The sequence below is a fragment of the Pongo abelii genome, chromosome 6 (genome assembly GCF_028885655.2).
Source record: "Pongo abelii isolate AG06213 chromosome 6, NHGRI_mPonAbe1-v2.0_pri, whole genome shotgun sequence".
Classification (NCBI taxonomy): Eukaryota; Metazoa; Chordata; class Mammalia; order Primates; family Hominidae; genus Pongo; species Pongo abelii.
The window spans coordinates 44,456,162-44,479,558 of NC_071991.2; the positions used below are offsets into that span (position 1 = coordinate 44,456,162).

General features: G+C 38.6%; 1 protein-coding gene across 19 annotated transcripts in view; it reads right to left on the bottom strand.

Annotated features, from left to right (window-relative positions):
• Positions 1-23,397, bottom strand: part of SUGCT (succinyl-CoA:glutarate-CoA transferase) — a 735,129-nt gene that overhangs the window by 281,945 nt on the left and 429,787 nt on the right. The window contains exon 13 of one of the 19 annotated variants that reach the window (XM_054560564.2): positions 15,452-15,734. The exons of the other annotated variants lie outside the window; for them this stretch is intronic. Coding sequence (XP_054416539.1) covers positions 15,621-15,734 — 114 coding nt within the window. The 3' untranslated portion in view covers positions 15,452-15,620. Of the gene's footprint in view, positions 1-15,451; positions 15,735-23,397 lie in introns of those variants that run through there. 19 annotated transcript variants of the gene reach the window in all.

The following is a 23,397-nucleotide window of genomic DNA, read 5'->3' on the forward strand; positions in this document are numbered from 1 at the left end:
TTGTGAAGATTAAATTAGTATGTGGCCTGTAAATTGATAAGTGTCTGCTGTTATTATTACTACCGTCCCTAGTGCTCAGTGTTAAATCCCAAATTTAACACTGTCAATCACCTTAGAGCTTTTACTATATTCCTTACTTAAAACACCCCACCCCTTCTCTCTGCTTCCCTTCTGCAAGACCCAAGTTCCTCTTCCTCCAGGAGGACTTCTCTAACTCACAGTTCACATTTAGACTGCGATTCTGCACATTCTTATAGCATGCATCATCCAGTCTGGTGGCCACTACTTACATGTGGCTTTATACATTTAAATTAATTACAGTTAAATAAAATTTAAATCCAGTTCCTCAGTCACAGGAGCCACATTTCAAGTGCTCAAGCAAAATGGCTAGTGGCTGCCACATTGGGCAATGAGGATATAGAATATTTTAATCATCATAGTGATTTCCATTTTAAGTTCTAAGTTAAAAACATTGCCTAACACTTAAAACTATATAATTCTATATAGAACAGGAAAAACTAATAATTAGCAGACATTGACTGAGCTCCTATTCTGTGCAAGACATTCTACCTTAAGCAATGATACAGCATCTTTTAGGGGATCTTGAACCACCTGAACAATTATATAAAAGAAATTTAAAAGAAGAAATGATTACCAAGGTCTGGCAGGTGAAAGAAAGAAAAAAGTAAGTCATTGAAATTTAGAAGTTGGCCAGGCACAGTGGCTCTCACCTGTAACCCTAGCACATTGAAGGCCAAGACAGATGGATTGCTTGAGCCCAGGAGTTCAAGACCAGCCTGGGCAACATGACAAAACCCTCATCTCTATAAAAAATACAAAAATCAGCCAGGTGTGGTGGTGCACACCTGTAATCCCAGGTACTTGAGAGGCTGAGGTAAGAGAATCACCAGAACCTGAGAGGTCGGGACCACAGTGAGATATAATCGCACCAATACACTCTAGCCTGGGTGCCAGAGTGAGATCCTGTCTCAAAAAAACAAAACAAAAAAGTTTAGAGGCATGTGTGGTGGCTCACGCCTGAAATCCCAACACTTTGGGAGGCCAAGTGGGGTAAGATGGGTTGAGCCTAGGAGTTCAACACCAGCCAGGGAAACATATCAAGATCTTGCCTCTACAAAAAATAAAGTAATTGGCAGGAAGGCTGAAGCAGGAGGATCCACTTTCTCAAAAGATCCACAGAATCACAGAACAATGATCTTGCTAGATTTGTCTCAAGCTAAAGGTGTCTCAAGGAAAAAGTAAGCTTTTAAAGTCCAAACCTTGAATGAGAAAATAACTGTGTTTTCAGAGAAGAAGGCAAAACAAAGACGACAACAACGAAACCTGACTGCTGGAAGACTCATTTCAGAATATATCTTAAAAAGCCACTATATGTCTCATGAATCAATCCAGATACTATATCACCCACCCTCTGGCACAAGGTTATGACTCACTGTCTGAAACCACAATGCTTATAGAATCCTCAAACGTTCAAGGATAACTACATTTGGTTCAAGTCAGCAATGGAAAGGGAGCTCATTAAGAATTCCCCATTTTCCCCACTACAGTCCCTTACCATTAGAATCCACCTACAACGCCACAGCTGATGGGATCATTCCAATTTCATCTTCTCAAGGAGGATTCTGAGAACCATTGAAGGGTGAGTTTAAAGGTGAATCATCAAAGCCAGTTTAAATGTATTGAAAAGATTAAGGCATGAAATTATCATTTACAATGCACTTGCCTTAGAAGATCCTGGTTTTCTACTTTTCCATTTACACAAGAATGTCAGGAGATCCTCCTGAGAGGAAGCAGAATGTTAAGATACCCTTGGAAGTCAGAGTCATTACTATCACTCCCAAGGCAGCTATAATGGCAGGAGAAAAGTATCCAGTGTAAATAGTTCGCCACAGTGGAGCCTTATATTACTATATATACAACATGGGATTTGGAACAATATCCATATGCCAATCCCAGCTCTATCACCATCCAGCTGGGTGATCCTCATTTAATTCCTTAATTTCTCCTGTCATCAGTTTATTCATCTGCAAACTGGGGTAACACTGTCCTTAATTACTTTGATGGAGTGTTGTGATGGTCAAATGAGATAATGGCTGGGAAAACACTTTGCAATCTGTAGATCACTATGCACATGGGAACTATTATCTGGTCTTTTCCCCTAAAACAACTGCTCCTTGGAGTTCACTTAGCCTGGGATTTTCCAACTTCACTTCTAAAAGAACATTTTTGGAGCTACTCAAATGAAGACTTAGACAAAACATGAGTATCTGTTTTCTGCTTTTTTTCTGATCCAAGGAACTTGCTTCCTTTCACAGATTTAGCTCTTTATGTCATTAACTAAATTTAAATCATGCCTAAAGACTTACTTGTTTGGAAGCACAGTTTCATATCCTGTTTGGTTTGATTTTTAAAATTCTTTTGTAAAGCACTCCAAGATGTTTGCATGAAGATCACTCAACAAATGGAAGCCTCTCTCGAATAATACACACACAAGGACACACCCACATCAATGAGAAGAAACATAATACAGACTTGTTAACTTGGTAAAACAAGTGCTCAAAAAACAATTCCTAAAATTACATTCGATGCCACACTGTATGACCTTTTCTTGACTGAGAGAGCCTTAACTCCGTCAAAACTGACTTGGAAAGCTAAGGTAATCTGGTAGAATTCAACTCCACCAACTTATATAGAGAGATGTAAGTGTATGCTTCAACATAGACACAATATTTTCCATGAAGCAGGCATCCTGGCAAGTAAAAATTCCCTCGTGTTTCAGCATGTATCGAGAGACTAACCATCAGATCCTGAACTGGGTTACATAAGCACAATACCCTTATTGTTAGCAGCTGTGTATTGGTCAGCATTGCACAACTGACCAGGTGCATGGCAGGATGGAGTTTTGTCTTTATCCAAAGATTCAGAGTAGATGGGCTCAGGACTTGCTCTATGATGGCAATATATTAATTCCAAGCCATCAGGATTATTATAACCCATAAGATACTTTGGCAATTTATGCATATGTGGTAAAAATTAAGGCATGTAGTAGATACCAAAAGAACCATTGGTTTAATGTGGAAACGTTCTTTTCAATTCTGAATGTTTAAGAATTCATTTTAAATGTAATTGTCTGGATGTGAAGGTAAAATAATTGACTCAATGACACTAAATATCATCATACAATTCCAGGGAAGACATATTTAAACTACCAATGGAAAGGATATGTGATTTTCAATGATCACTTTAGGATAAAGGTATAACACTAAAAGTATTCATTAGAAAAGCCAAGGAAAGATCAATCCATATAGGAAAGAAGAGTTTCTAAAACTGAAAAATCTATCTCCCTCTATACTCAAGAAAAAACTTCAATCACTTGAAATTAACAATGAAGATTCTGACTTTTATATTGCCTTATGACAGGATTTCAAAGGCTGTTTTCTCACCTTTGCTGTTTACTTGAGTTGAAATACTTTAAAGTATATTTTCCTTTACAGATGTACCACCCCATTCAATTCATTTGTTGATTTCAAAAGCTTCCAATACCAGCTAGTTGTTATTTAAGGGTACTATGTTGCAAGGCAAATTATTGAGCTGCTAGTTTTTGTGTTTTGTATTTTCACAGTCAGTTTTTTGTTATTATGTTGATTTAGTTTTTAAGAAATGTTTACTTATACATAAAATATAGCTGATCCAAAATTGCTTATGAAAATAAATGACAATATTTAGGATATACTAATAATACCAGCATTACTATTGTAGAAAATGCCCTGTACTGACATTATTAAACCACTTTTCTAAACTTTTTGGATACAGAGCTAATATATACTGACTATGTGCTCTGTGACAGCCATGGAGTTAAGGGCCCACCCAATGAGGAAGCTACGAAGAGTTTCCTCAATGCATAGATGAGGAAGTTGAAGCAAAGTCATTAGAGAAAGCTGAAGTTATCGACTCCAGAGCACTTGCTCTGCAGCAGCAACCTAATGATGAGGGTGTTTGCAGCTGCAATTAACAGAGGATGAGGAGGACTTCTGCTCTGGCATACGAAGAAAGGAACTCCATTTCCAAGTTTGGGCCACAAGCTTACCTTCAGGACAGGTAAAGATAGTGTTTACAAATAGAAGATTATCAAATACCCAAATTATGAATTATGTTTATGGGACTTTTATTAATGAAAAACATTCAACTCAAGACCCTGTGCCTCAATTATAAAGTGTAGTGGCAAAATATTGACTCATTTCAGTTCTGTCTGTGAAATAATAATGGAATTCAAATATCTCATTGTTGAGAGACACTAAAACCAGTACACAATTTGTTAATATGCCCTCAGTTAGGAAATCACATACAGATTATACCAACAAAGTATGCACTTCACAGCACTGCAAGTAACACCATTTCGAAGGGGATGGACTCCACATTTAGACTCTATTTTAGCTTGTGATCTGTGATGACCTTATAGAAAATGGAATGGTTTTGTATTTCTTTATTGTTTCTGAAAGCAATCTCTCTCGGTGACTTTTCCTTATTATTGTTACAGAGAGCGATGTCTGTTTGTCCAGAACTGTAATTTACAGTAAGTTCTGGGTGAGATTGTGCATGTCCCTGTTCAATACTTTCAGTACCAAAGTGGAAAGAAGAATGATTATATTTCCTTCCTTGTTTTATTTTATGTTTCCTTTCTCTGTTTTATTTCCTCAGATTAGTCATGCAGGAGCAGGGACATTTATTTCTGTGCCCAATAGTCTCTTCTATTTAATTTCTTAGGCCAGTTTTTACAAATAAAGAAGTGACTTGGACTCCTCGAGATTCTCCCTGGTCACTTTCCAGGTGGACTTTTCTTTCCCGGCTGTAAATGGCAAAATGAGCAGAGCCTACATAAATTAGGCACTATTTGTACTACATCTTGCAGAAATTATTTAAATATTCTACCCTATAGGTGTTCCTATTTTTTATTTCCTCTGCAAATGGTCTTTGATAGATATCAGGGGAAAAATATACACACATCATTTGGAAGATAGGGTGTTAAATATGCATGATAAAATCACAATCTTGAAAGAAAAATAAAGTAACCCTCCACAATTACTCCATGTGGCTTCCTTCATGATTAATGTATTCTAGGGAAAAATTAATTTCCATATCTTTCCCAAAGAAAACAATAAAAACTAGAACAACAAGTTACTGTACCTCTTCTGTCTTTAGTTTTGAAAGTAAATCAAGGTATGTCAGGTTTGCAGATTTTCTGGAAACCCTGAAATGGAAAGTACTCCTTAGCTGGCTAACTACCTCCTGGCTTAAATGTCACTTAGGTGCCACATTTCCTCATCTAAATTATGTTCCTCACATCAGTGTCTCATAGCACCATTTTCATTCTTGTATAACCATATCTGCAATTGTAGAGTTTTTAATTTCCTACCTCCACAAGTTAATTGTAAACTGTTTTTCTTAAATTTTATTTTAACCATTATACCCAGTGCCTATCACAGTACCTGGTACATAATACACACTCAATAAATATGCATTGAATTAATGATCAAATAAACAGCGAAGCAGACAACAGGGATTTTTACTGCTTAATGAAGTAAAATACAGTGTCATAATGTCTCGCTAGTGCATCTTCACACTAATCTACAATTACAGTCATGTGTTGCTTAACAACAGGAATTCTTTCTGAAAAATGTGTTGTTAGGCATTTCATCATTTTGCAAACATCATAGACTGCACTTACACAAATCTATTAATAGATGACATAGCCTACTATACACCTAGGCTATATGGTATAGCCTGTTCTTAGGCTACAAACCTGTACATATCACTGTACTGAATGCTGTAGGCGATTGTAACAAAATGGTATTTGTGTATCTAAACATAAAAAAGTACAGTAAAAACTTAGTTGTAATCTCATAGAACCACCGTCCATGTGGTCTGTCGTTGACCAAAACATCATACATGGCACATGACTGCACATATTAATCAGGAAATGTCCTGTGCCTTTCTCTTTACCCACCACAATGCCTCTGCTTTGTGAAGTCATGATGGTCTAATTCCTTACTGAGGCAAGGCCAAATATACCACCTGGGATATTCTGAAGTTATGATTTGACTCTTCACAGGATGGCCTGGGTTTTGGGAAAGGCGATGTTAAATATGTGTGATAAAATGAAAGCAATTCAAAAGACAATATAGCTAGGTAGATGTTATACCTAAGCAAGCTACAAGTCTTCTAGCACTGTTCTTAATCTTCCTTCATGAATAACACAAATAGTTTAAATGCTAATATGACATATTTTAAATATATTTTCTAAGTATTATAGAATGGTCTCTACCTTTCAGCAAACTATCATTTCATATGAAAGAGATAGACTAATTGATCAAGAGATAAATAAATGCATGTATGATATATATGTACTATATACACACAATATTATATACTATGTACATATTCTATGTATTGTATGTTGAAAAATATATCTTGTTCACGCTCATGTTTCACTCACCTAATGGATTTCTCTTTATAATTTTGCATTGCAAAAACAAAGCTCTAGATGAAACATTTCCAGTGACTTAATCATTAGAGACATAATAAAACTAGATATCTAGGCAAAAGTTAAGGTTTCTTTCCTCACAGTGTCTATTTGGCTATGCAGATTGTTTCATATCACTGGGTAAGTTACTTTACAATTATCTCTTTAATCTTAGAATAAACCTGACCTGATAGGTGAATTATTTCAGAAGGAAAGGCAAGAGGAAGAAATGCTGACTCTACCTAATCCCTAAACCATCCTACTCTGCTCCAGGTAGGACTCCCTAAGAACAGTACAGGGACTATGTGCTTTGGCCTCACATTGGGTATGTCAGCTAAGGTCCTGAAGACTCTGCAACATCATTCACGTGGCCTGCAATGCTCTAGTCCTGACCTCTCCAACAAAGTTCCCCCTTCGTTTAAATTTCTGCTGTTGAGCATTGCACTGTCTCCTGACTAAAGCCCTCTGGAATCTAGACACCCACGTGCTACGACACCCCCGCACCATTTATGTCTGTTTCCATAAAAATAGATGTCCACTTGTTTACATGTTTTCTCTGTGTTCCTGGGTCCTTTCATGTGTCTGTCTGGCTGAAGTGAAAGACTGCAGAGAATTTCCTGCAACCCAACCACAGCAGGAAGACTCAGCTCTGTCCTTGGACCACCAGGGGGATCCTATCGTGGGCCTGACGTGTGGGGGTGAAAGCTGCATTGTCTCCCAGCTTCTCAACGGCCCCAAGTTGCCAGTGAAAACAGAAGAAATTCACAAAGCCCAGAAACCATGGCTCAGGTTGTCATAAGGGAGGGCCGAAATGTTACTTCAGTTTCTATAGATCACTAAGTTCGTTTAACCATGGAAACGTGATGCTGGTAACTGCGATGAAAAGGTGAGGTGTCAGTGGTGGTCTTCAAGTGGTGAAATGTGTCCCCTTGATTGATTTCACCATTTACTTTTCTGAGGTTCTAATGGCAGATCACAAAAACTTATTTAAAAAAAAAGAAGTAGTCCACTAGACGGTGAGCTCTATGAAGTCAGAAAGGATTACTATTTTGTCTGTTGTTGTCATTATTGTTGTTGTTCATTATTGTACTGTCCTTGGAGCCAAGCATGGTTCTCAATACATTGCAGGCATGAATTAACATTTATTGGGTGCTTACATGTTCTAGACACTTCTGAGAACTGGTAATACTGTGATAAATAAGACAAAGCTCTTGCTTTTATGGAGCTCACATTCTATTTGGAGGAAAAAATAAACAGAATTAAATGAAAAAGAAAATATGAGAAACTGCAGGTGGGGGCGAATTTAAATGGCATGGATAGGAAGCATAGGTCTTTTTCATTGCATGACTGGAGCTAGCTATGAGAAGATCACAAGACTTCCCATTCTTGAGTGCCTAAGAGAATCGCCTGAGTTGAGTTGAAGACTATCATTTTGCTGGGTTTGGGAGGTGGGGGCCTGAGCATTGGTATTTTCTAAATGTTCCCCAACTGATGCTAATAATCAGGACTGAGAACCACTGAAGAGGAAAAATGTTCCAGGTGAAGGAATAGCTAGTACCAAACTCTTCCAATGAGGGGTGAGGCTTGTGATTAGAGCAGTGGTTGACAAACCTCTAATTGTAATCACCTAGCCAGCTTTTAAACATCCAGATACCCATACCACACCCCAAACCCGTTAAATAGAAGGCAAGGGGTGGAGGTGGGGCCGAGAGGAGTGAGGAGTGGGAAGCAACAGTATTTTCAAAAAGTACTCAGGAGTTTTCAATGTACTGCCAAGTGTGTTAGACAAAGTGACCAGTCTTCCTGGTTTTCCCAGGACTAAGGGATTTTCAGGGACATGGAAATTTCAGTGCAAAAACTGGGGCTGTCTCTGGCAAATGAGGATAATTTGTCACCAGGGTTAGACAAGTCATTCTCAAAGAATGGTCCTATGGCATCAGAAACGCTGGGATGAGGCCCCTCTGTGTTATAACAGCCCCTCTACATGATTTTGATGTAAACTAAGGTTTGAGAACCAATGTTAGAGTAATGGAGAAATCTATGTCTACAGTGTAGACAGAGAACGGGGCAATGGTTTGAAGAATTAATGAATAAATCAATTAACTCATCAGGAAATATATGTTGATAATGTCTAAACAGTGGGATGAATATTAAAGTCTTTGATTTTATGAATGTATAAGCCAGTAGAAAGGCATATTTTGCTCAAGCAATAAAACAAATGTTTATAGTTTTTAAACAATCAAAAGCAAAAGAAAAACAGCATAAGGCTCAAACTGCTGTAAAACTCCTTAGAATAGAGTACCTTGATAATATGATGCCAAAAGAAAACCACTTACAGTTTAAAAAAAGAGTGTACTGGAAAGCGAAGGGGAAATTCCAGAAAGGAGGGAGCCCAAAATGCAGAGTCTATAAACTTTGTTCCAACTGTGGCTGACCCCTGTGATGTGCATATAGCACTGACAGCTAAAGCTAATAAGAACTAACTCAAGATTTGAGGTGTGAGATAGAGAGTTTACAGTTTGAGTTCAGCAAAATTAAGTGACTATTTTTAAAAAACAGCACTATTCAGGGGAGTATATCAAAATACAGAGTCTCTACAAGAGATCATTCATTACTAGAAAACATTTACTGAATTTACTCAACTGCCCCTAACATGCCAGAAAAAAAAATCCAGGAAAATATGAGATTTGCAAGAGAAATGACAAATAATGGAGACCAATTACAAGATACTCAGATATTAGGACTAATGTCTTGGGATGCTTCCACCCAATCTTCCTTCCCTCTCTCCTCCACTCAGAGTAGACATGCATGAGTTTCAGCAGCTCTCAGTCTTTTCCAGCTCCTGTCTCATTTTCTCTTACAAGTGTTTCCTGTATTAACATCCTTGCAAGTGGTACCTGCCTCTCTGAGGATCCAGTTACGCAATGAATCTGAGAAAGCTTAAAATCGGAACTACTGCTCTAGTAATGGTTCTCAAACCCTGGTGGTCTTGACACACAGGTCTTATTAGAACACAGTTGCTGGGTTCCACTTAAGAGATCTGGATTCTGAATTTGTATGTCTAACAAGTTTCCAGGTAATCCTGATGCTTCCAGTCTGGGCTACACTTTAAGAACCACTGGTGTAAGCATCACTCCCCTTGGCCCCAGGACAATAGGATGATAAAGGATCTCATCAATCACCTTTCCTTGTTTGGTTTCTGAGTTATTTCCTGGGGGAAATCTGATGCTTGAGCATCTGCTATTAGAGGGAAGGTGAAAGCATAGGAGGCAGGGACCAGGCCTTCTCCCCTACTGCAACCAGAGCAACTGTGCTACTGTTTCATATATTGATATTTTATTTGATAAAAGAGTTCAGATGATAAGAAAAATATTTGAAAACAATGGCTCTAACAAAACTCAGCCAAGCTGTTGTCTATACAAATCAAAGACAATCCCGGCAACTCTTGCCTCTGGTCGGGTTTACCGGATGGACAACACTGACCAGTAGCTAAATTATGAACAGCCATGCCCTATGCCCTTGTACTAACTTTCACATGCATAAGTCTGCAGTAACACTTAGGTCCCAAAGAGCCCCCAATTTCCCTGACTCACATGTTCCCTGCTCTCAACGCATGGGAGAGATTTTTTATCCTTTTGGTGGGACAAAATAGCTTCTAAGCAAACTATATGGAAGAAACATTTTCCTCTGGTGAGGGCAGACCTTTTTCCCTTTCTTCTTTCACTGTTGCCCCTTCAAAACCTGCTTCCTTTGTTTGATAGCAGCAGGGGAGAAGACAAATAGTAATCAAACAGTTCAAAGCTGCAGGCAGGGTCAACCTTCAGGCTGCTGCTGTTCTATCAACAGATAAACACTTCTCATCACTTTTAATTTTTTTAAACACATTCCTGCTCTGCCACTAGAGCTGAGTTATTCAAAAAGCTAAAAAGTTTCACGCGTCTTATTTCTTATTTTATGTAAATGAAAGGGCCTGCCTTTTGCTTTTCAGTACTAACTGATAAATGCAAAACATGAGCAACAGTGAATTATAAAGGACTGATTGTCACAACTCAGCGATACCGTCTAGTTTTTACAACATGGGAGAAGCATTACACAGTTACATATAACTCTTTCTGTTTTTTTTTTCTTTTTTTGAGACAGTGTCTCACTCTGTCACCCAGGCTGGAGTGCAGTGGCACGATCTCGGCTCACTGCAACCTCCCTCTCCTGGTTCAAGCAATTCTCCTGCCTCAGCCCACTGAGTAGCTGGGATTACAGGCATGTGACACCACACCCGGCTAATTTTGTATTTTTAGTAGAGACAGGGTTTCACTATGTTGGCCAGGCTGGTCTCGAACTCCTGACCTCAGGTGATTCACCCACCTCAGCCTCCCAAAGTGCTGGGATTACAGGCATGAGCCACCACACCCAGCCTTATATAACTCTTAACTCTTCAGGTACAAGTGATGGAAACCTAAGATATTTTTAGCATTTTTTTCCCATTTAAATATTGCCACTTAATGAACCAATAGGACTTCTGAGATTAAAAGATGTGGGGTGGGGGGAAGTAGATGCAATGTGTGTTTGCTGTTAAATAGAAGTTCTGACAAGAATTTGGTGGGAGGAAGCTACTAGGCATCAACTTCTTCCACATTTTGAATCAAGTAGTAATTTGAATATGCCATCCTCTTCTTCACTATCCTGGGATAATTAGGAACTATCTTTCAGTGGTTAGTTTTTTTGTTTTGTTTTGTTTTGTTTTTTAAATAATGTTGGTAAGAAATTAAATCAGACAAGTGATAAACAGAAGATAAGGCAACAATAACAGAGAGCTGAGGGGGCCTAAGTCCTCTTCTTTAAAAAGTATAACACTTTAAACTTTCATATTGGTAATGATGACTTTTGGAGGGGTATGTTTGAGGCAGACAATCCAAATAATTTACTCCAAAAATTCACCCAACCCCACCCCCCAACCCTCCTGCCCACCATCGTGCTTGTATCTTGTTGAAGTATAGGCATACTGAAAAAAATCTGCTTAATGAGCTAAGGAGGGATGCAGAGGCAGTGCGATGGAGGGGTGGAGATCTTAAACACTGGTTCAAATGGTTGAGTTTGAATCTCAGATTTAGCCACTCAGTAGACTTTAGAAAAGATGTGCCCTCTTTCTGGTTTCTGTATCTATACATCAGTTAGGCCAACCTAACTCTCCAGGATTGTTGTGAAGATTTCATGGCATGATGTCCACAGAAGTAAGTCCTATGGTTATTTGTAACATAGTACTTGATGCTCAATAAATATCGGTTAAAAAGTAGGAAGCTGATTCATAATCTTTTGGAAGATTAAACTAACAGGCCCAGCTGGGCACGGTGGCTCACGCCTGTAATCCCAACACTTTGGGAGGTCAAGGTGGGCGGATCGCCTGAGGTCAGGAGTCTGAGACCAGACTGGCTAACATGGTGACACCCTGTCTCTACTAAAAATACAAAAATTAGCAGGGCATGGTGGCGTGTGATTGTAATCCCAGCTACTCGGGAGGCTGAGGCAAGAGAATCTCTTGAACTGGGGAGGCGCAGTTTGCAGTGAGCTGAGATCACACCACTGCACTCCAGCCTGGGCAACAGAGCAAGACCCTGGCTCAAACAACAACAACAACGACAACAAAACAAACAACAACAGCAAAACTAACAGGCCCACCTTCAGGATGACATAATATATCTTCAGAAATGAAATTGGAAATAAAGGCTAAAACAGTCTTAAGTTATGTAGGGCTTTGTTTTATAAGGAATTTCATTTGCCATATTGGAGAACTGGGGATAAAAAAGAGATAAGTGAATGAATAAATACATACAATGGAACGTAGGAGTGCTCATGCTTCCATATACAAAGGCTTGCTGGAGTAGAGAGAGGAGCAGCTGCCAAGAGTGAGGGAAGGTGAGTATCCAGGGGAACTTTTGCTTTGCACAGAGACTCACAGAGGACTTGAGCCCTGGTTATAAGTGGAATTCGTCACACAGATGTAGTGGGGTAGGGGGGCAGGGAACAGTGAGCATACCAGACTGAAATTATGTGTGCTCATATAACATATGACTTCAGAATAACACAATTTCATCAATTTGCCATGAAAAACAAGAAAAAGAAACATCATAGGTGAATAAAACTTGCCCATTTATAACAGGCAGTTTTAAGCAGAAGAAAATGGAGAAAGTAAGAAACATGAATAAGGCTCTCAAATTGTGTGCTATAGAGGAAAGAGAGCCAGGAGGTCAACAACCTGCTCAAGTCCAGCTCTACCAGACGCTACCTGGGGGATCTTGGACAAATCTCCTCAAACTCTGAGCCTCAGTTTTCTCATCTCCAAAAACTCAGAGTTGGCTTAGCAGATCATTGAGGCATCTGCCATTTCTAAAAACCGCAGGACACAATGAAATCAAAGCTCTACTTCTACAAATCTATTAATTAAAAGAAACCAGTGAAGAATCTGCTGCTGCTTTTGAAAAATCACTGTTTTGAAACCTCACTTCACCACACAAAACAGATTATACACCTATAAATCTTATGTCTATATGTATGTATGGATGTGTGTATGTGCATGAGTGTATGTGTGTTACAGCTTATTACTTAGGGAAAAATAGACTGGATTAAGTCACACCTGGGTAAGGTGGATGGGGAGGGAGGGATGGGAAGGAAAAGGAATTTGAAATGTCTGCAGAGCTCATTAATGCCCTGATACCAAATGATTCAAGGACATCTTTGGCTTTGATTCAAACAGTTGTTCTGTTCTGAGTAACATGATGACAATCTAAAGATCCACAGCTGGCCTCTGGAAAATCCTGTCGGATTCTTCTGTTATAAAAGTAACAGATTTGCTGTATTGGTTGGATGATACAGGACCATTTCAGAATGAATCCTGTCAAAGCCAGGGGCCCAGAGGAGCTGCTTCCTAAAGCAGTTTTGGTAGAAGATGGGATTCATTTTTAAGTTGCTCTGGTATTAAGAAAGGCTGAGCAAGCAGTTTTGAGAGGTCACAGCTCAAGCTGAAACAAAAAGTGAACATTTGTGTTTAGACATTGTGGTGGGGTGCATTTTTGTTACTCTACCCTACGTCTTCAGTCCCGGGGTTTCTCAGCCCACTCTCCAAATAACGCAGAGGACAGATGACGTCAAGATGAATCACATGCCTCCGCATGTATATCCCGTCTTCTCTTCTTTCGCAGAAGTTTGATGCCACAGTGGATGCTACCAATGACACCATTTGATTTGGAAATAAGGAGATAGGCCCAAGTTTTTATTGGACACACCCTTCATTCTTCGTTCATCACAGCATCCCTGAAATTGAAAGCCAGCAGCGACCTGAGGCACCATCAATTTAGCTGCTTATTCCTAAGAAAAAGTTAATACTTTAAACGTTAGGATAATATGAGATTAAAATCATAAATTTATTCCAGAGGCGTGAAGGATTTACCCCAGATGCTTCTTTCTACCTTTGCTTTTTAAACTGAAGATAATCCCCATTAAAGTTAGACACAGATTAATCTAATACATAATTTTCACTACTTGCTGGGGGGCTCAGGGATTGTTATATCACACCACATGTGCTCCCCTTACATGTAAGGTCCTCCCCTCCAACTCCTCACCTCTCCTTCCTTTGATCCCAGAAAGCTCTGACCACCAATGAATGGAACACGAGCCGCCTGAGAGCCAGTGATACCAAAATATTTCTAGGAATGAATTTATCTCTTTTCAAATACAAACTCTAAGCCCTGCGAAATTTCTTTTTCTTCGGGGAGGCAAAAGAAATATTTTCCTTGCTGCCACACCAATAAATTTTCTTTTTCCCCCCTGAATTTTCACAGTCAATTTTCTACACTCAAATTTGCATGCCTGGTGTAAATTTCCAGGAGCTTTCCTCCTGGAAAGCCAGTGTCTCATTCGCCTCCCAGCAAACACTGACCACATCCTGAACGAAGCTAAGCACTGTGTAATGCTAAGCAGACCTGGGCCCGCAGGAAACAAGATGCCACATTCAGGACAGCTGTCAGCACTCATCCAACACCCTGCCTTCCACTCGTCCATCCCTGCAATTAGTGAGGAGTGAGGTTTGGAGGTAAGTGGACAGCTTCTGACCCCCAAAGCAAATAAGAGCAGTCACTTGATTGCTATTTTGCAAATACTTTGCTGAGGTTGACCACTGTCTGAAACAATTTCATTTCTATGTAAGTGTTGCTTACTAACCCTTTTCTCCTGAGACACTTGAACATCATTTTACACATTCCTACATTATCCCAAAGAATTTAAGAATACCACAGATTCACACTTTAGTTTTAAGCAACTGGTGCCTGATAAAAGCTTTTCTGAAGACAGAAAAGTAGCTTGGGGTGGTGCTTGATCCATTTAGCAAATATTTAAGTCAGATTCAAGCCAATGAATTTTTTTTCATTGATGTGTTCATTCGAAAAACATTTTCTTGAGCATTTATTTTGTTCAAAATACTATGTCAAATGCTGTAGTTGACATGAAAACAGAAGCAACAGCTTCTCCCTTAAGAGATATTTGTGTGTGCATGAACAATTGTAACCCTCCTGTATACAGAAAGTATAGAATTTAAAATTTTGAAATAGGAAAATAATGACATGCATTTACCAAATTTAGAAATGACTAGACATGGAACTCAAAACTAATTTGCACTTGAGTTCACATTTTCTCACAATAAATTTCATAGTCAAATAAAGAAAAAAAGTAACAGAATAAGTGATCTATAATTAAATATTAATTTCATTTATACAGTAATTCTCAAAACTTTAATTTTTTACTTTATTTTCATCAATATTAATGCTTTGGGGATGCTGTTATTTTAAAAGTAGTTAATGCTTGCAGATAATTAAAATGTGGCAAGGGCAAACTTAGCTATGCAAAGCATAATACAATGCAATATGTTTTAAAGATCTTTTATTGTAAGTCAAATTACAAATTGAAACGGCCTTTATGTGGTATTTTGATCAGTAACCTGCTTTTACAGATTAGGAAATTGAGGCCCAGAAAGAAAGTGGTACATTTATTAAAGCCTACAGCTTTTATAGCATCGTGGCAGGCGCCTGTAATCTCAGCTGCTCGAGAGGCTGAGGCAGGAGAACCGCTTGAATCCAGCAGGCGGAGGTTGCAGTAAGCCAACATCGTGCCACTGCACTCCAGCCTGGGCAACAGAGCAAAGCTCCATCTAAAAAAAAAAAAAAAAAAAGAGCCTAAAGCTTTTGCCCAGAGGAGAGTGTACCTGTTGCAAACTCATCACTGTTTTACTCTTAGTTTAGACATAATCCTAATTAGGCTGGTTATCTGATTCTCCAGCCCAACAGAAGACTTTTAGAAAGAAAAAAAGGAAACACCACTAGACTGATTTTATAATTGCTGCAAAGTGAAAGAATTATCAACAATGAAGGAAGCAACTGGGGAAAAGACATCAGAAACATCATAAAATAAATACATCACATATCAGAAAATGTGCAGCAGCCTGGTGACGTTTAACTTAAGGGCAATCGCTCCATGCACATTAACAGTCCCTCCACATTTAACTGCATTCCAGTCTCTTCTTGTTCCATTCTCCTTGTCTCACACTAAGCTCTAACCACACTGTTCTTCAGTTCTGCAAAACTTGCCAAGTGCTTTCCCACCTCAGGGACAGCTCATGCTGTTCTCCCTGCTGGGAACTCCATTCTCCCCATTCTCAACATGGCTGGGCCTTCTTTCTTTAAGACTCCCTTTATACAGTAACTGATAGTGCATGGGCACTCAGCAAATATCAGTTGAATAAATAAATGAAAAAATATGTTAACCCTGTGTCCTCCAGGAAAATTAATCTTTAGTATGCTCTCACTAACAAGCAAAGAGAAAAATGCTTATAATATGTCCACCAAAAATGTTTAAAATAAGTCTGTCTTAAGAAAAAACGGAGTAGCAACTTCAGGTAACTTAAAAAGTTCTTATTTTGAAAATATAATGCAATCAGCACTGAGCTACTTCCCTAACATAGTAATTTCTCTTGAAACCCTCATTTTTTTTCTTTGAAAGCAAGATTTTATAACAACGTGGCCAATGCAGCCTTCCTTTTTATGGTAGCAAGCTACATATCATCAACTTTGGATACCACACTTCATGACTGGTGAAAGAATAATCGCATAAATTTTTGCCTAACAATTTTTCCAATCAGTTAAGTTAAAAAAATCAACTTTATCATTTAGGTCAGAATCGAAGGCTTAACAAGATTAAAAGGTTTTTAATGCGATGATTATCATCAGAATAAACCACAGGTCAGAGGGAAAAGACAACTAATTGCTTTTTATACTGTAACTCTCAACTATCAATGAGTTAAGTCAAAGTTTATTTTTTTATAATCCTTCCACATTGAGACAATTCCTATTTTACAGTAGAAATTTAAACCCACATTTGTATATTCTCAATGATCAGTCAGTCCAAGTTGCTCACTTCACAAGTCTTAAGGAAGGGCCTCTTTGCCCCAGCTGTGCCAATTCAATCTGGAATGGGAAACATTGAGCTCTGACACCCTTAAGAGCTACCAAGATATTGTGATGGAAATGAAGCTGACAGTTTTGTCAGGGATGTGAGAAGCAGAATCAGATTCAGCTAGTTCCTGCGAAGATGTGCTGGCTCTGCAAAGATGAAGATAATAAAAGCAAGTTTGGTGGGTAAAATGAGTAGATATAACTCAAAGACGCATGGGAAGAGATACTGAGCGAAAGGATGACATTTCACACATTACTGATCAGGGGAGCAGTGCCTTTGCCAAGGGTTCGGTAACCACTGGAGGGAAAGGACAGACTTGAGTGTTTCCCTAGGATCACCTACATCCTACATTTAGATTCATCTTCTTAAGATCTAAAATCCCTGCCCCCTATATCTCATCCCCCTTAATTCGTATTTCAAGCAATGGACTTACAAGCCCTTGGCAGCATATATGTGCAGTGAGGCTCTTAATGATCCAAATTCATTGGATCACATCCAATTCATGTGATCCCATTCCTCACATGAATTGAGTACCTGATTTTTAAAAAGTTACCTTGGGCCAATGCATGTATTATCTACAACCTTTGAAACAATCCTTAAAGGTAGGTGTTACTATTTATGCTTTGCAGATGAGAAAACCGAAGCTCAAAAAGGACAATGAACTTCCCCAAGGTCACACAGCTAGGAAATAGCAGAGCCAGGATTCAAACCCAAATCCTTTAGAGGGAGGCTGCTCTCTTAGCTTCATTGTTGCTCCTAATTCTCACGAAGGAACTTATTAACTGCTTTTGGCTAAAGGAAGATATTTTTCTTTCATAAAATGTAAATTAAATAAAATCTCTACAAAAATATGTAAAGCATCTCCATCATCTTTCTAATAATAAATATTAACTTCACCTGAGCTATGTCCTGGGTTTCCCAACAGCCATAGCACCATTACAATGTCATTTTCCAGCAAGATGTCTGGACAAGCCATGCTTCATGTCCATGCTCTGCACAGACTATGTCACCACCAATGATGACTATGGTGCCCATTTATACTTGGAAGCTCTGTCCCAGGAAAGAGGCAATCTCTGGGAGCTGAAGAGCACATTCTTCTGAAAGCTGTTTTTTATAGCAATCACTCAAACAGTTTTCATTTTCTGTAAGTTTTGTTTGAGAAAGATCTTAAGGTAACACTCCTTTGTACAAAACCTTATAGGTTTCTAGTTTGGAGTTTTCCATCTGTTTTTGACCCTGTTCTTGAGGGGGGGGTGTGTGTGTGTGTGTGTGTGCATGTGTGTGTGTGTATTACTGATAAAGAAATATTCTTATCAGTGTTATAGGTTATGCTTACTATGTACCTGAATGATGAATTTAAAAATTAAGAAATGTGGTAGAGCATCACAAAATAGCCGTTTGACTAACTTTCCACTGAATCAAATTTTTTGCTTCTCCATTATGTCCAGAGAGACATGATCTTTCTGGCTGGTAAAAGAAAAGAAATGCAGAATTTAGGTTCTTGCCTCTACCACTTATCCTTTCTCAGATACGATGTCATCATTTGCAAAATGGAAATATCTAATAAAATACCCAAGTTATACTGAGACTCAAATGGAATCAATCATTCATTTGAAGACTTTTGAAAATGACAACGTCTAATAAGCCCTCATGTAAGCTAGTGTCTTACATAAGTTACAGTCTTTCTTTGTATGCCATCATAAGAGATTCCACATAACAGCAACCTCCTGTAGCTTCAAAGGTTGTGGTGTTGTTCAATTTGAAATTTCTTTTGCTATTTTAAATTTGGACATTTTTCCCCGGGAGTTACCTAGTCTGAAGACATGGTTTACTTAGAGAAGCCTACTTGCAATTGTGTGGCTCTGTGCTCCCACACAAAGTAAGAAAAGAAACTTGTGACATGTTAGAATGTTGGCCAACAAAGAAGAGAGTGTGAGAACAACTTTGAAAGCAAGACAGACTTAAACTGGATGGATGTTCCCACTTTCTTGAGAGCCCTCACATTAAGGCTGGAGAAAAGACCAGAGGATGGAGAGGAGGAAGGATGAGGTCCACAATGAAATGCCCAGAGTGCTAGAAGAAATCCCCTATTCAGTAACTTTTCAGATAATATCTAGGCCTATGATGATTACAGCGTGGTTCCAAAATGAGCGGTAATGAATAGTGTTGAATCATTTAAACTCCTAAGAAAAAAATCAAGAACAAAGTCTAATGATTATCCCTACTGAGTAAAATATTGCAGACCACAAAATGGTTTGCCATTCGAATGCATTTCCAGCATAAACAAACACATACTTTTAATGCACACACAACTCCCTACATGTAAACCATAGTCAAAGGCTGAAAGAGTTAATTTAGGCCTTGGAGAAAACCTGCTTTAAGCACTGGTTCAAAAGCTCTTAAATAGCAGAAAAATCAATACACTTTTATCAAATGTCAGTGTTTATAGAAGCAATACAAAACAGGATTTTGTTAAATGTATATATTACGCCAGATGAAACTGTAAGTTAAAACATCTGCGTTCAAGTTAATCTCAGATACAGCATGAAGATTATTTGAATTGTGTGTTTCCTTTTGTGACCTTTTTAGATGTGGCTTTGTGGGGGACAGGCGAAGGAATAATTTTCTTAAGCTTTTAGTTGCCTGCAACAGTGCCAACAGTTGAACATAACAGCAATATTTTTTTAAGTTACCCAGATGAATAACAAAAAGGAAGGAAAACCCCTTTAGTAATTTCAAAATAGTGTTGTATAGGGAATCTTTAAAAATAAATTATAGACATAAATATAGGTATGTGCATCTAAGATTGCTATAGGCTTTCCATGGCATAAAATTTTCAATTAAAACAGCTTTTATGAGCAATAATCACATTTTGAGAAAGCATCCACAACCTGCTCATGGGTTATATCACTTCCTCGACGAAACAAACCTTAAAATATAAGCAAATATAATGCATTTAGCTTAATATGTATGATGTTTTTTAACATAATAAAGATTTTTAAGGTCTTATAGAAAGTCCTTGGTTCTGGTTTGTAGCAGACAAGCAAAGAAGAACTGAAGCTGATGGAAGCTTTCTTTTTTTAGCTCTGTTTTTAAAGGATCAGACATCTGTAATTCAAATCCATTTTGATTGAAACAATAAATTTGATTCAATTCTGAAATTTCATTTGAAAAGTGTAAGAGAGAAATTCACGGGACCCCTCAAAGTAAATGACAAGCCTGGTCTCTGAAATATGTCAGGAACACATTAACACCATGTAAAAATAACAGCAGAGCCATACCAGAGTCACGACGGCCAAATGTCCTGAAAACAGGGCCCTTCCTAGGAAAGGAATGTGTAGATCTAATATTAATCATATCTGTGTTAAGCACTTGGAACATATGATTGAATCTTCTTAATTATTATTTTTGGTGTGGTAATGATATTCTGTCTGTTTACTTGGTCATGTGCTGGGGAGAAGATAAGAACTCAAGATTAAGAAGACTACATTGTAGACGCTCCATGGGAAGCAGAGTCATTCAACAAACACACATATTCACTGAGTGTATATTATGGCCAGGAACACCTGAGTTTATGAAGCTTATATTCGTGTGTGTGTGAGTGTGTGTGTGTGTGTGTGTGTGTGTGAGATATGCCAGGTGTTGATCACTATGAAGAAAATTAAGCAAGGAAAGAGTGATCAAGAGAAACCTCTCTGTCGAGGTGACATTTGAGCACAGTCCTACATAAAATTAGGCAGTAAGCCCCAAGGATGTCTGTAAAAACAATATTCCATATAGGTATAACAGGAAATATTAGAATGCCAAAGTGTGAGCTTGCTTAGTGTGCTAGAGAACATCAAAGGAGTCAGTGGGGCTGAAGCGGAATGAGAAGGCTGGATAGAGAGAGAAAATAAGATAATAGAAGTAAATGGGACCCGATCATTCCACCCCTGGAATTCATGCTGATCGTGATGGAAAGACATCGGAGGATTTGAGCAGAACAGGGTCATGATGATCATGGTGTTCAATGACTAGGGTAGTCCAATGAATAGGGTTTCCATCTAAAGTAAAGCACAATGCTGAAAACAGTACCTAGTATATAAACGATATGCAATAAAGATTTGTTGAATCAAAGAAAAGATGAATTAATATAAGAAATGATGGTGATAGCCTATACCCCAGCAGAAACTTATCTACCATTAGACCTTTATTCCATTAATCAAAGCCATAGTCCCTTTACTTTGCAGAACATACCTGAGCAGTATAACAATTTAGCCACTTCAAGTCATCAGTGTATTCCATAAATTAGTTGACTAACAGATCTGGCCAATATAACTATCAACAGAAAGGAGGTTTCTTAAGTGTCTGGACAAAAAGAGACCAAGGAGATAAGTTTTCCATTTGATTCTCAAGAAGGCATGAGTAATGGTAAAAAATTGAGAGAATGCTACTAAAAGGAGAATAAAATAATGCTGAATTCTGCCTATTTTTCAACGTTCCTTAAAGCCAATTCTGGTAATAACAACTGCCCACATCCACAACATATTTTTAGTATCTACAGTACTTCTTCAGAATCCAGTTTCTCTAGTTGAAGGATGTGGTTATCAGTCCTGGATTACCATTCTTCCTGGGGTACAGGAAATTGGATCTTGAGCTACTTACATGAGAACATAGTTAGCAAGTGCTTTTTACCTAGACCAGGATCATATTGGGCATTTTGGAGACAGAAAAATTGTCTTTATTCTCAGTATACAAAAGCCTGCTCTGAAGTAATAAATACATATCTTAGAGTGCCCAGTTCACTAACAGAAAGGGAAAGTTGCCATTAGGGAGATCTGATTCCTTGTATCAGTGGGTACAAGAAGTTAGGCCAAGCCCCTCCTAGAAGAGAGTCACATTACAAGTATCATTGACCCAGGTCCCAGGGCTCAGTAAATAGTCAGCCCTTTCTAGGTTATACAATTTTCTTCATTGTCGAGATATTAAATGGTGATCTAAAGGACAGGAAGAGTAGGAGGACAGTAGGAAAAGAAACTGAGATTCTGATTCATGACAGGTTAACAGAATAAACTGAAATTAACTCTTATAAATAGCAAATTCAAGTACATTCCTTTCCTCTACCCTACAGATATAATTATTCTTTTATTATGACATGACGGTGGTTGAATTATAAAAGTTATATAGGCTTATCGTTTGAGATGTTGCATTTATTTTATTTTATTTTATTTTTTGAGACGAAGTCTCGCTCTGTCGCCCAGGTCGCCCAGGTCGCCCAGGCCGGAGTGCAGTGGCGCGATCTCAGCTCACTGCAAACTCCGCTTCCCAGATTCACGCCATTCTCCTGCCTCAGCCTCCCGAGTAGCCGGGACTACAGGCGGCTGCTACCACACCCGGCTAATTTTTGTGTATTTTTTTTAGCAGAGATGGGGTTTCACCGTCTTAGCCAAGATGGTTTTGATCTCCTGACCTCATGATCCGCCTGCCTCGGCCTCCCAAAGTGCTGGGATTATGGGCGTGAGCCACAGCGCCCGGCCAAGACGTTGCATATTTTTAATAAATAAATCACCTACAATTCAACAACCCAAAGATAAGAAACATTTTGGTATGTTTAGTTCTAGATATTTTTTCTCTGTATATACATATCCCACTCATTGTGCTGTGGACTTTTAAGGACTGATATCTGTATTTGTCTCCTTGGCATCTCTGGGGGACTATTTTTTATATACTCTACTTGCCAGCAGCTATACACAAGTAGGCCTTTCAGATCATATTCTAAAATAATTGCTAGTGCTTAATTATAAAAATTCATTCACAAGAAGGAGTATTGCTTTCACTTAGATTGCAGAAAGCCATAAAAGGCTTTTGCCCCCTTTTCTTTATTATTATTATTATTATTATTATTGTTATTATTATTATTTGAGACAGTATTGCTCTGTCGCCCAGACTGGAGTGCAGTGGCGCAATCACGGCTCATTGCAGCCTTGATCTCCCAGGCTCAAGTGATCCTCCCACCTCGGCCTTCCAAGTAATTGGGAATATAGGGGCACACCACTGTGCCTGGTTATTTTCTCTCCTTTTTTTTTTTTGTAAAGACAAGATCTCACTATGTTGTCCAGGCTGGTCTCAAACTCCTGGGCTCAAGCAATCCTCCTGCCTCGGCCTCCCAAAGTGCTGGGATTACAGGCATGAGCCACCACACACAGCCCAAATAATGACTTTTCTTTAGCATTTCCTAGAAGGCACCCATGTAAACCAAATACCGAAGAACAGTCAAACCCTTCTAAGAACAGACAGTATCTGAACTATTTCACCTTTGGTAGAACATGGGAGGAAGAAGCAGCTACCATAAAAGCAGGCAAGATGAAAATAGCTAAAATTTT